Here is a 13,503-nt window from a genome sequence, read left to right on the forward strand (position 1 = left end):
GAAAAGAATTTACTAGTGATGTAATATATATAGCTCATTGAGTTACTTCTAAATCATAAATTAAATACTTGATAAATTGAATTTGGGTTGAAAATGGTTGGTTCAAAACTGAGATAAGGTGTTGATGATATTAAACTTTAATGTTTAAACTGAATGAAGGGAAATTTTTTTGTGGTTTAGTGTTTTATATGATAATATTTTGAAAATACCATTATACCAAATATTGTCACTTATGTTAAATGAGTATTATGAAGCATTTCTTAAATGATTGTTGGATTACCATTTCATTTGAATATAGACAAACTAAACAACAAGTAAAAAATAAGTCAAAAGTGCTTTGGTCATAAAATTCTAAGAAAAGAACTAGGAAGAGTTTTAAATAAAATGTCTGAAGAATATCAGGTAATGGAGTCTATACTTCCATTAATAAATAGCACACAAACCTTTGCTTCATTTAATGAACATAAAGAATAACAAAATTGAGAAAAGACTTGTTGAAATAATGTTTGGTAATATTGTCTCTGAATCTGTAAATGATCATAATGCAAAAAGCCATGAAGGGTTGTAAAATAAATTTAAAGGACCAAATAGATATATATTTATGAATTTAATGAAAAGGTATTATAAAACTAATTGGAGTGAGAGAGTTGTAAAATTGTGACGTGATAAAGTAGTCATAAAAATGACACACCAGTACTTTTGTTAAATGGAGAGATTTACATGAGTTGTGTTTAACAAGGGTATTAAATTCTTCAAATAACTAGTTTCTTGCTTTGATGCACAAACTTTTCACTTTCAAATGAAAGCAACATCAGTAATTCAATAAAAGACATATAACAGTCATAAAACTATAACTGAAAAAAAAAATGAAATGCGATAAAGCTTATAAACTTCTGGAGTGAAAATTTTAAGAGAAGACAGTAATGTGGGTGTTTGAAAAACTTTATTTTCTACACAGTAACAACATTTAAGTGGTTTTGTAATAATTTGAAGAAAAAGATTAATATCTTCAAAATTATTGGTTAACATATATTGTTCTTGATTAATTTATTGAAAAAGAAAGAAGTGAGAGACTATAAAATTTTTTTCAATATGAGAGACTAAACACAAGTGATAGGAGTTGTACAACAAAGTGAATTTTGATTATGACTGTTGTAATAATACAAGACACACGAATTTATCAAAAGTATTCAAATAAGAGATTAGAGAATTAATAAAGAAACATATATTTCAATGAGCGGGTTGAATAATAACTGATCAATAGCTTCCCTATAAAGTTTTTAATAGAACGACTAGTATCTTCTTATAGGTAAGCATTTTAAGTAATAATTAAATTTTTCAACTTTGAAAGTAATTTATATTATGTAGTTATTAAAGCTATTTACTAAGCATAGAAACAAGTTCTATTTAGTTTTATAATTTTTGATATTGTCGAATGCATCTTCCAAAGTTTATTGATTTTCTAAAGTTATAGATTTACAAAGACATTGGAATAAAAATTTGTGTTTCATTAGAACCTGTTCATATCTTTTTCTTTTAATAGCTTTTATACTGTTGATTTTTCTTATTGAATTATGTTGTTATGGAATGAAATAAGAGTTGAATTAGAAAAATAGTTATTCATATTTTTTAACAAAAATCAGTTAAACAAATAAAATGGATAGTATAAAATATAATTCAATAAATTAAAAAATAAGAGAGAAAGAAATACCATCTCGAAAATTTTAAATTGAAACAAAAGGAAATAAGATGTCATACAAAGATAAAAGGGATTTAGATAGTCAAGAGAGTGAAGATGAATCTGATGAAAATGAAATTCAAAATAAATATATTGATGCAGAAGCAGAAGAAGATAATGATGATGAAAGTGAAGAATATCAAATGACAGAAAAAGAAAGGTTGAGCATTGAAGAGAGCAAACGGTTATATGGTTCAAAAAATTTAGCAAGAGAAGATTTTGCCCAAAAACTAAGAAACCCAGAGAAATTAGCAGAGGAAGCTAGACAACGAGATGAAGAACAACGTTTAGCAGAAATGAGAAGAAATGAAATGGAGTATATCTCATCATTACCAGAAAGAGACCCAGATAAAGACTATCCTATTTTTGCTATCCGATGTAAACAGGGATATGAAAAGGATATTTGCATGAGAATTATGAAAATATGGATTAACCAAAAAGACCGTACAATGCATTTATTCTCTGTTTTTGTTCCAAAGGAAAAAACAGGTATTGTTTATATAGAAGCAATGACAGAAAGAAAATTTGCTGATGCTTGTGATGGAGTTAGAGACCTTTATATTAATACCATTCATGCCTTAAATGATAAACAAATAGAAGAGTTATTAGTTAGTAGAATGCCTACTACCATTGAACCAAATTCATATGTAAGGATTAATGCTGAACCATATAAAGGTGATCTTGGAGTTGTTGTTGAAACTACAGAAAATAAGAAAGTTATTGTTAAATTAGTTCCACGATTTAATATTGCTCATTTCCAAGAAATTGCAAAAAAAATGAGACTAAAAAAAGAGCGTGAAGCTAATGGAGAAGAAGATGTTGAAGATGAAGAAAAGAACCCAAGAAAAAGAGTACCTCCAAAAGCTCTAAATTTAACTAAACAATTATTTAATCCAGTAGAACTTGGTATATCTGATGTATGTTTACCTGATGAAGATGAAAATGGGATGACTGTATATCATTTTAATAAGACATTATTCTATGATGGATTTATTTTTAAAACATATAAAATGAGTCAATTAGTATTTAATGATATTGTTCCAACACAAGAAGAAGCTGTACAATTTGCTCAAGGGGAAGAAATGCCAGCCAAGGGAAAATTACGTTATGAAAAAGAAAGGAATTACAAAGAAGGAGATTTGGTTATTATTATTAATCCAGATGAACATGTTCAAGGTAAAAAAACTAAAATTGTTCATATTGATGGAGATAAAATTATTGTTATGGGAAATGAACTAGATACACCTATAACATTGTCTAAAGAAGATGTTTCTATCTATTTCAATGTTGGAGATCGAGTCAAAGTTACTGATGGAATGTATGCAAATGAAACAGGTATTATTGAGGCTATTAAAGGGGATGAAGTATTTGTTTTTACTGATAAAAAGAAGTCGAGTATTTGTGTAAGTCAAATTGATTTAGAAAATACTGAAGAAATTAATCAAGAAATTACAGTCTTAAATGGGTATTATGTGAATGATTTTGTTCAATTATCTGAAGGAGTAGGATTAATATTAGAAATCTTGCCACAGAACAATAAACTATTAGTATTAAATGATAGTAACAAAACACAAGAAGTTGACCCATCAGTTATTCAGGGTAAGTTCCAAGAAAGAAGAGATGCAAGGTGTAGGGACAGAAATAGAAATTATGTGTCATTGGGAGATCTTGTTAATATCGTTAGTGGAGTCTATTCTGGAAGAGTAGCAAAAATTCTTCATATTTACCAATTTACAAAGATTTTTGTTCAATGTCCTGGTGTTTTAGAAAATAATTCATATATTGTTGTTACAAATAAAGATATTGTTGGTCCTAATGCCTCACATCAATCATCTATTTCTAAAGCAGAACGAAGAAATGAACGCAGAGAAGATAGAAGAGAAGACAGAAATGGTTTTGAAGATCCAAGTAGTGCAAATAGAATTTCCTTTAGAGACTTTAAAGGAAAGAAAGTTATAGTAAGAGAAGGTCCTTATAAAGGATATCAAGGAACAATCCGTAATATTAAAGGTAAGGATTTCATGATTGAGTTATCTGCAAACCAAAGAATTATTAAATTAGAACAAGAAGCTTTTGGAACATGTGACTCAAATACTTGTCGTCCACAAGTTTCTCACATGGCAACCCCAGGTCAACAACCAATGAGGGTTACAAATTATCCACCATCAACTCCTGCTATGAACTCACAATATACAACCCAAACTCCAATGCCTAATTATCATAACACTCCAATGTTAAATCCAGCAACACCAATGACACCATCAATGGCTAGAGCCCCACCAAAAACGCCTGGTGTTATGAGGTTTAAAGAAGAACCACCTCGTACTCCTTATTGATTGGAAGTTTTTTTTATTAAAACATTTTTTTCTTTGTCTAGAATGTGTATAATAATCCCTTTTTATTTAAAACATTATTTATTTTCATAATAATAATAATATTTTATCAAATCATTTAATTCAATGATTATCATACCAATGAACCTTATAATTATATTTTAAGACAGATGAACTAGTAATGAATCTTCTATATTTTTTTTGTTTAATTATATATTTTTTCGTTTAATTTACTTTATTATTAATTTTTAATGAATTTATCTTAAACTTAACCATGTTATTTATCATTCAACCCATTCAATATTATATTTAATAATGTATTTAATTAAAATGTCATTATTTGTTTTTAATTTGTGTTTTGTTTTTGTTCAAAACATATTATATTTTACTTTATTTTCACTATTGTTTATTGTTTGAGTTATCACACACAAACTGTCAGATTAATTTTATATAAATATTTTCTTTGCTTTTATTTATTATGAGAATGTTAGCATAGCTAAAATTCAATATTAGTTCTACTTTATTGCTATTTTTAAATATATGTCTTTCACTATTTTCATTAAGTGAATTTAAACATATTAATAATTATATATTAGTTTATTAAGTCGTTTTTCATTCTTTATACTATTTTTTACTTCTTATATTAAAATGTTATTCAATATTAAATTTCAATTTGATACATTGAATGTTTCTTGTTTTTTTTTTATTTCTGTATTGTCTTTCTTTTTTAAACATTTCTAAAACACTTAACGTTTGAATTTGTTTCTACTACACTACTTTCAATACTACTTGTTATTTTAAACAAAGTTTTTTTAAATATCTGTAATAATATATATTTATCCTATATTATCATATTATTAAATAGTACTTACTTTGAATTAAACCATTTTTTTAAAAGAATGATAAGTTTTGCATACAATGAAATACTTTATAGATAAAAATTATATCATGTGGTATGTAAGTGTCTTTTTAATTATTTTCATCTTAATCAATAAATAATTATCAGTTTAGATAAATAATTGTATTGTTTATTTGGTTTTATAAATGGTATATTTTGATATAGTGGTAATACACGTTTTGTTCAACAAATAATTATGATTAATTTTTGAGAAATACATCCGTTTAGTTCAATAGAAACATTATATAATTAAAATAGGCAATTCAAATATTTAACCAGAGTTTTAAAGAAAATGAAAAATACCATACAACTTCATAGATATCATGAGAAAATAAAAATTTCTAAACCAAAATGATTCTCTTGTTTCTGCTATAATGATGTTATATTCTCTTCTTATCTTCTGATTCATTTTCATATTGAAAACAATTAGTTGTTATTTTATTTGTTTGTAATTAATTTTATCATTGAACAATGTATATTTTTTATTAAATAATCAATTCAAAGATTTATATATTTCTACTTCTACACTATTCAACATTCTGAAATACATACTTTTTACTAACACTTTTCTTGCTTTTTATTAATCTAACAAAATAACCTTTTATTTATAACATTTCAATAGGTATTTCAATTTCTCATTCTGTAATGATATAGCATAACTCATTGAACTATTTTATTCTATTAAAATATCTATGTTTGTTCATTACTCTCCATTTTTTCATACATTACTTTTTAACTACATTCGTGTAAATAATTATTTATTGAATTTTTTTTCCTTTTATCCATTCTAATAGAGTATCAACATCTGATTGCTCCATACAACCATACAATGAACAATAAAATAATATTTTTCATCACATTAGTTTCATCATTAATCCTTTATTAATTTTCCTCTACATTTCCTCATTCATATACTGTATGTTTGACATTCTTGGTTAATCTCTTTATTAAAATAAATCAACAACCATCATTTTACATTATATATTTTCTTTATTATTCTTTTTTTTTTTGTTTTATTTCTTATTATTTTCATAAACCACTTATTCTTTGATCAATTCTTTGAAGAAACTTTTTTATAAATTATTGTTTCATTCACATTATGAATTTTGAACTTTTGTCTTTTTCTTTTTGTGATTGAATCTACTCATCTTCACTTTTTCACTAAACAATCTTTATGTGTTTATTTAACATTCACTAAGTAAATACATCAACAATGAAAGGAAATAAAAGTAAAATTATTGAATGTCCAATTCCATCATTTTGTCGTCCTTCATTTCCTACTCTTGGGATGCTGATAAGTAAGAAGCTAAAGAAACAAAGGGTCAAGATACCAACAAACAACAAGAATGGTATGACACTTAAATATAATCATCCAAAACTTCAACAAAAGAATTCAGAAATACTACATTGTTCAAATAATCAATTGATGGAATTTACATTACCATTCATTGATGAATTTCATATCAATAATGATATTTTTGATAAATTATGTCTTGGAAAACCTCAACAAATTCCTTCAAGCAAAATGATTGAATTAGTGCTTAGTCAAACCCCATTTGAAGTAATTACAGATACAGAAAAAGAAGATACGGATTATTTTGATATTCCAACTCCATGCTATAAAACAATTAACAAAGAAGTTGATAATGAAAATGTTTTTAAAATAATTTGGCATGAAGTTGATATTGTAATGGATGAAATTCTATTTGATAAATATGAAGTGGAATTTGTTTCTCCACCATTTCAACAACAATTAGAAATACAAGAACATCATTGTTTTAATGGAATAACATTACATGTCAGTCCATTTAACCATCAAGTGATTAACGAAGAAAGTTCTTTTAATAATGAGAAAATAAGTTGTGCAAAAGATAGCCAACTTTTTGAGATAGAGGAAGTTTTATTTGATCCAATATTAGAAAATGAATTTGAACAAGACATACAGATAGAAACAAAAATGATAATTGAAAATGAAGAAAGTTGGGAAAGAGTAAAGAAAGATGGAAAGAAATGGATGGAAAAATGGAAAGAGAAGAAAGACATAATTTGGAAAATGAAAAATCTCAATAATTTACAATTACCAAATGTCAAAACAAAAAACTCGACATTACTTTTTCCATTCATCACAAAGAAGTTTTTTATTGAAGAATATAATTTAAGAGTGTTTGACCTTAATACAGTGTCTTTTAAAGAGAAGTATGGAAGGATGGCATTACTTAAAATGACTGAACTAAAAGAACCAAAAAGAGGAAATGAAGTAATAAAAAAAGAAGAGAAAATGCCAGAAAAAGTAAAGACAATAATGACAAATGAAGATTTTGAAATAGAAGAAGAAAACAATAAAGAAGAAACAAGTTCTATTGACTCTAATGAAATACAAGAAATATTAAATGAAATGAAATCTATAACAACTAAAATCAGTAAACAAATTGAAGAAAAAACAAAAGCCGAAACAAAAGAAGAAATACCACAAAAGAACCAAATTATTCAAATAAAAAATCCAAAAGAAGAAATAGAAAAAGCAGAAAAACTAATGAAAGAGATGACATTTAATATATCATATTCACAAGAACTAAAGGAAAGATTTAAAAACAGAAAAACGGTAATACAAAATAAAGGAACAAGTAAATTTAAGAAAAGAATAAAGAAAGAAGAAAATAAAGAAATAGATTTACCTTACATCAAACCAATTGAGATTAAAAGTAAAATTAGAGAGAAATTAATGAATAAAGTTGACCAGTACTTTAATTTAACAAATGAAAATATTTTTCAAATGAATGAATTGAACAAAACATTTCCTTGGAATAAAAAACATAAAGAAGTTATTATTCCAACTAATGTTATGACTAATATCAAGAAAATGATTTATCTTGTTGATAGCAATGATTTTGTACAAAGTTACAAAACAATGACAACAGAAAATAGAAAGAGAAGAAATTTATTTTTATCTCCTTGTTATCTTGTTTCATTCATTGCAACAGAAATGAACTCTATAATCCAGGTTCAACCAAATGCAAAATTTCTTATTTGTTGTGAACCAATATTTGTTGATTATATTCAAATATTGATTGTATATTATCTTGAAAAAGACGCTAATTGTTCATTTGGTTTGATTCAAGAAGATAAAACAAAAGAAAATAATGACATGATTTCATTTATTAGCTTAAAAGATATTAGAGAAGATATTATTAAGAAGTACAACCAAGTCTTTTATATTAATAAGTTGTCAAACCATGGGATTTGTTTTAATTATATCGACAAAATCAACCAAGAACAAATAACAAAACAAAAAGACTGTATCAGAAAAGGATTTAAACCAATTACATATCATATCATTAATACAGAAAATTGTCCGGTGAAAGAAAAATTACTCAAATTTCTCATTGAAACAAATCAACCTAACGAACTAATAACTAAATTAGTTCAAACAGACGATATTGGAAGTGTTATTGATAAATTATCTCAACAAGAATTTGATGAAATTAAAAGAAATTATGAAAATGGAATAGTTATTGATAACCAAATTGAAGAAGTTGTTAATCATTGGATAAAAACAAGAAACACAAAACTCTTTGACATAATTTCTTTCAATCCATTAATCCAAACAAAAGAAATTAAAGAAATTAAATGGAATCTTATCACAGAGCTATTAGTTATTTTTCCAAATGATCTTCTAACAATTAGTTTAATAGGAGAATTATGTTTAACTAATAAAATTACATTAACTCTTGTTATTAACTCATTACAAAAAATCCCATCTATTGGTTCAATAGCATTATCAAATGAATTAATGAGAAAACATATTAAAGATATTGACACTTTACAAATAAAACTCAAAGAAATTAAAACCCAGCAAATTGTTACTTATCTTCCTCCTCTTTTTATTCAAAGGAATTATTCCATTAAATGTATTGTGAGTGAAAGTGTTATTCAATTGTTTCAGTCAGATCCATCTATTCAATGTATTTCAAGATTTTGTTCATCTTCTCTGGTGTTTTGTTCATCAAATCAATTGGTCATTATCATTGATTTATCTCATGTTAGTTGGAAAGACAATATACTTTCTGTTTCTTCTTATTTTAACACAAACTCTATTTGCCTTTTATTTCAGCACAACTCAGTATCTTCTTTGCTTTGCTTCATCTCTATCTTCTCTCTCTTTATGAAATACCATTTTCCTATTTACTTTTCAATAGAACCTTCATCTATTTCTTTACTTCTTCATTCCCTTACTCCTCAATCTGATCCAAGAGATTGGTTAATTGACCGAGAGTCAGTGTTTGAACATTTACTAACTTCAATCTCTTTTATCCAACCATTTACTGCTCAATTCTTATTGTCTCATTACTCTTTGTCAGATTTATGTACATCTTCTATTCATCAAATCCCTTGTATTCCTTCTTCTCTAATTACCTCTCTCAACCATCTAGTAAAGTACCATCTATAATTGTATTATTATGCTTTTCTTTTAATTCTTATTTTATTTTTCCTATTTCATTACATCATAACTTACTTTTTTATTTTTTTCATTCACTTTTCATATATTTTTTTTTTATACTTAATGATTGTTTTTCGTTCAACTCATCATATCTTTAATGGATTGTTTCACCAATATCAATAATCAAAATGAAATCTCATTACCTGTGATAATCATCATCACCTTCTTTTGTTAATCAAAATTTATCCATTTGTTTGGGTTTGTTTGATTTTCCATTGTCTCAACAAGTCTTTTAATTCACAACCAAAAATTGTTGTATTATGTGACTCTGATAACCGTTCATGACTTAGGACATAACCTTGAAACTCCACAAATGAGGAACTTTATTTTTTAAGCAACTAAATGCATAAAACTGAATAACTTTTTCATATTCACATCCATAAAAAAAAGATGGACTTATTTGTTTGAGTTTTTAACCAAACACATTGTAGAACAATGGATGGTTTGGTGTGTTAAAAACAGTATAACTCATAATAACTAATAAGCTAAAAGCATTAATTAAAAATTTATGATTATTATAACTCGGAAAACAATATAAATGTTCGACATGTAATTTTCGATTCAAATTCTATACTAAGAAATACATATACACTCGATTTTCTTGCTGATTTTAAACAATCAATAGACATAATAGAACTATTGAAAAGAGATTTCAGCAATAAAGATACTTTCCTTTCATTAAATAAATTATTTAGAATAATAAAAATTAATTGTGACAATTTGGAGAATATTAAAATTTTCAAATTATGTTTTAAATAACTAAATAAAAAAAATGCCAAATGTAAAAATCTTAAAAAACATGGAATTTAAATGTGAAAGAAAAATATTTAGATTTTTTTTCATTTAGAAAATGGAAGATGAAATACTCAATGACCCATTAAATTATCAAACTGAAGGTGTTCAAAATGACCAAACTCATTTTCACATTGACCTTGCATTAATACCATTAATTTTAATATACTTGCCGTTAATATTTACTTTTCAAATAAATTCATTAGCACATTTAATGAAAGGGCTTGTAGGAACAATTATCCCGTGTTGTATTATTAGTGGGTGTAGAATAATTATTGAATACTTTATTCTTCGTCCATTGTTTCATTCTGTCCTTCCTTTTTCCTTACCTAAATTACGTCGTAGAGAAAAAGGTCATTTATATGCAACTTCTATTTATGACATTGGTGTTAATCTTATTTTAATTCCATTCAGCTTTCATGTATTTAGATTAGAAGATTGGTTTCCATCAGAATTGTTTGGAAAAGAAGAAACAACCTCATTATTTGAAAATTATCCTAATACATCTTTGTCTTCAAGCTTATTATTCTTTATTTGTTTTCAACTAGGGCATATTATTCATTCAATTATATTCCAATTTGTTACTTCATTTACTCAGTATAATGAAATTGCTTATCAATTATTAAAAGGGTTATTTTTGATATACGCCTTCATTATTCATTACTACCGTTTTTCAGTAATATTTATCATTATATTAGATATTCTTGAAGTGATTAAAAACATTGAATTTTTAAAACTAAACTTGAGTATTAAATTTTCTTTTATACTCTCTTTATGTTCACTTCTCATAATTTTAAGAGTATTATACATTATTCCATTTTGTCTTATTAAGCCATTATTTGATAATTATTCTATACTTGTTGATGAAGATAATAAGTGGCTTGGTGTTGGATCTTTTATCATTGTTATTCTCTCTACAACAGCATTACTCTTCTTGTTATTGTTTGATATTATTCTTCTATATAGAAAATTAATTTTAGGTTGGTACTCTATTAAATCTCAACAACTTATTTAATGATTGTAACCAATTTCTTATTATTTTTCATTTCTTGTTTTTATGTTTTATTATTACATATGTAAATAACTTAATTCAACCAATTTTATTGTGTGACATTAAGTAATTTGTTAAAGTCCAAAGGAAGAGCATTACTTCTTTGTTCATGTGAAAAAAATAGCTGTCTAATCTTAAAAGATACAAAAATTAATATACCATAAAGAAAAACATTTATGTTTCATTCTTCCTTCATAACACCCACAAAACCTATTTTATTGTACACTGACTTTAATGACATTCCAATAATATAAAATAAATTCTATTCTGTTTATTTGTGAATAATTGGTACAACTGAGCTTTTTTAGTGATTTTAATTGATAGAATAAATTACTTTCACACAGTTTATTTTAATAAACTGTTTTACTTCAACAAATGTCATAAAACAATCAAACCAGTGAATTTAATTATTAATAGTCATTGTTAAATTTAAAGGAGAATTTTATAGGCTTTGTTAATACTTTTTATTACTTAAGTTTAACTTGTGCTTCACTATCATTTGTTTTATTATATCTTCAGATTGATCTAATTTGAACGTCATGATTAAATAACTTAATACCGAACAAACAGTTGTGACTCAAATAAGATATAGACAAATAAATAATTATAAAACTATTAACAAATACTTTTTGAAACACAAATTTAATATAAACAATGACCATTTGACTAACATCATATGCAAAGAGTTTATATAATTAGATTTAGTGTTATACTATTCTTTATTTTTTTAAAGACAAAACTGTCTTTATATATGATATAATATAACATTGAAATGAAATATTTTTATTAAACTAGAAATATTCAATACAAAATCATTCAAAAAATAAGAATAAATTCATTTCAGTCATTATTGATATCGATTAATAAAGTATGTCAATAACATACCTGAGTGATCATGTATCAATAAGTTGATTTCATGGTTATCAAAAAATAAGGGTAATAATAAAGGGTAAGTATTTCAGAAAAAGAAAGCAAAAATAAACTAACAAATCATGAATTTAATCATAAGACTCATTTACAAAATACAAAAATAATTCATAATTAATCGAGAATATTGACTCAATATTATAAAAGACAAATTTACTTAATATTTTTCAAAAAATATAAGAATTAGTATAATATTATAAACCTCAAAATATATAAATTTCTTTGACTTAAGCTAGCACAGTTAACTTTTAGAATAAATTTTGTTGATAGATGATAATACATTTGGTGTTGTGTTATTTACTAACATAGTATTTATTTAAAATAATATTTTACATAAAGATTTAAACATTCCTTATTATTTTGTTATAACGTAACTTTTTGTATATGTCATATTATTAAATACTATGACTATTTATTACTCCATATATTTTCTTTCTTTTCTTCTAATAACAAATATTTAATTAAATGAATATTAAAATATATCCATTGTAGTTCTTTCAAATAGACATAATGAAAAAAAGATTTTTATCCATTTTTATACTCTTTGTTTCAACTATTTTTAGAGAGAATAAAATTTCAATAGTCTCTTTAGACTTTTATTTCTAATAAAACAATGAATATAAAATCATTTAATGATAATAACTCATTTATGAACAAATGAAGAATGATATTTAGTTTCATAAATAATGGTTGATAATCATTTTGATGAGATTGACTTTAATTAGAATTAACTTATACGTTTTAGAATTAATATCTAGTTTTCTTCCTCATCAACGATTATTAACAATTGTTTCTTGTCATTACACTCTGACTACAGAAGATGGGATTATATAGTATTAGTTACTAACTTAACTACGAATAAAACATTTGTCTTAGTTATGGCATTGTTTCATTCAAATTTAGATATGGTTTAATGAATATCATTCGACAAATTGTTAATGTGGAGAATCTTTACCGTTAATTTGTTGATTTGATGGAGTTATTTTCTCTCTTGAAAGTGTATCATAGAGTATGTTATAATCAAAATAGAAAATATAGACAGTAATAGTATAAAGATATGTTATAAAGCAATAATTGGACTAAGATGGAATGAAAAGAATGATGAATCACAAAAGTGGAATTAAGTGAATGAGATTATAAATAAAACAAAAAGAAATAAGAATAGTTGTGTATTAAAGTTTTTTTTTTTGAAGAAATAGGACAGTAAAAAGGGTGGATATACAATAATAATGAATGAAGGAAATAATATATGAAGAGAAAAGAGTG

The 13,503-nt window shown here is 25.0% G+C and overlaps 3 protein-coding genes across 3 annotated transcripts; all 3 read left to right on the forward strand.

The window, feature by feature from the left end:
- Positions 1–1,749: 1,749 nt before the first annotated feature.
- Positions 1,750–4,074, forward strand: EHI_187280 (transcription initiation factor SPT5, putative; the record flags this gene model as incomplete). Its single annotated transcript, XM_651366.1, has 1 exon — positions 1,750–4,074. One exon carries the CDS (start codon positions 1,750–1,752, stop codon positions 4,072–4,074), a length of 2,325 nt encoding a protein of 774 aa, XP_656458.1.
- Positions 4,075–6,182: 2,108 nt separating this feature from the next.
- On the forward strand, positions 6,183–9,416 carry EHI_187290 (uncharacterized protein; the record flags this gene model as incomplete). The annotated part of the gene is made up of 1 exon (XM_651365.1): positions 6,183–9,416. The coding sequence occupies one exon, from the start codon at positions 6,183–6,185 to the stop codon at positions 9,414–9,416; it is 3,234 nt and encodes a 1,077-aa protein (XP_656457.1).
- A 901-nt stretch (positions 9,417–10,317) lies between these two features.
- Positions 10,318–11,274, forward strand: EHI_187300 (uncharacterized protein; the record flags this gene model as incomplete). The annotated part of the gene is made up of 1 exon (XM_651364.1): positions 10,318–11,274. One exon carries the CDS (start codon positions 10,318–10,320, stop codon positions 11,272–11,274), a length of 957 nt encoding a protein of 318 aa, XP_656456.1.
- Between the last annotated feature and the right edge of the window lie 2,229 nt (positions 11,275–13,503).

This window comes from Entamoeba histolytica, genomic scaffold, assembly GCF_000208925.1.
Source record: "Entamoeba histolytica HM-1:IMSS scf_1104750519125 genomic scaffold, whole genome shotgun sequence".
Taxonomy (NCBI): Eukaryota; Evosea; order Mastigamoebida; family Endamoebidae; genus Entamoeba; species Entamoeba histolytica.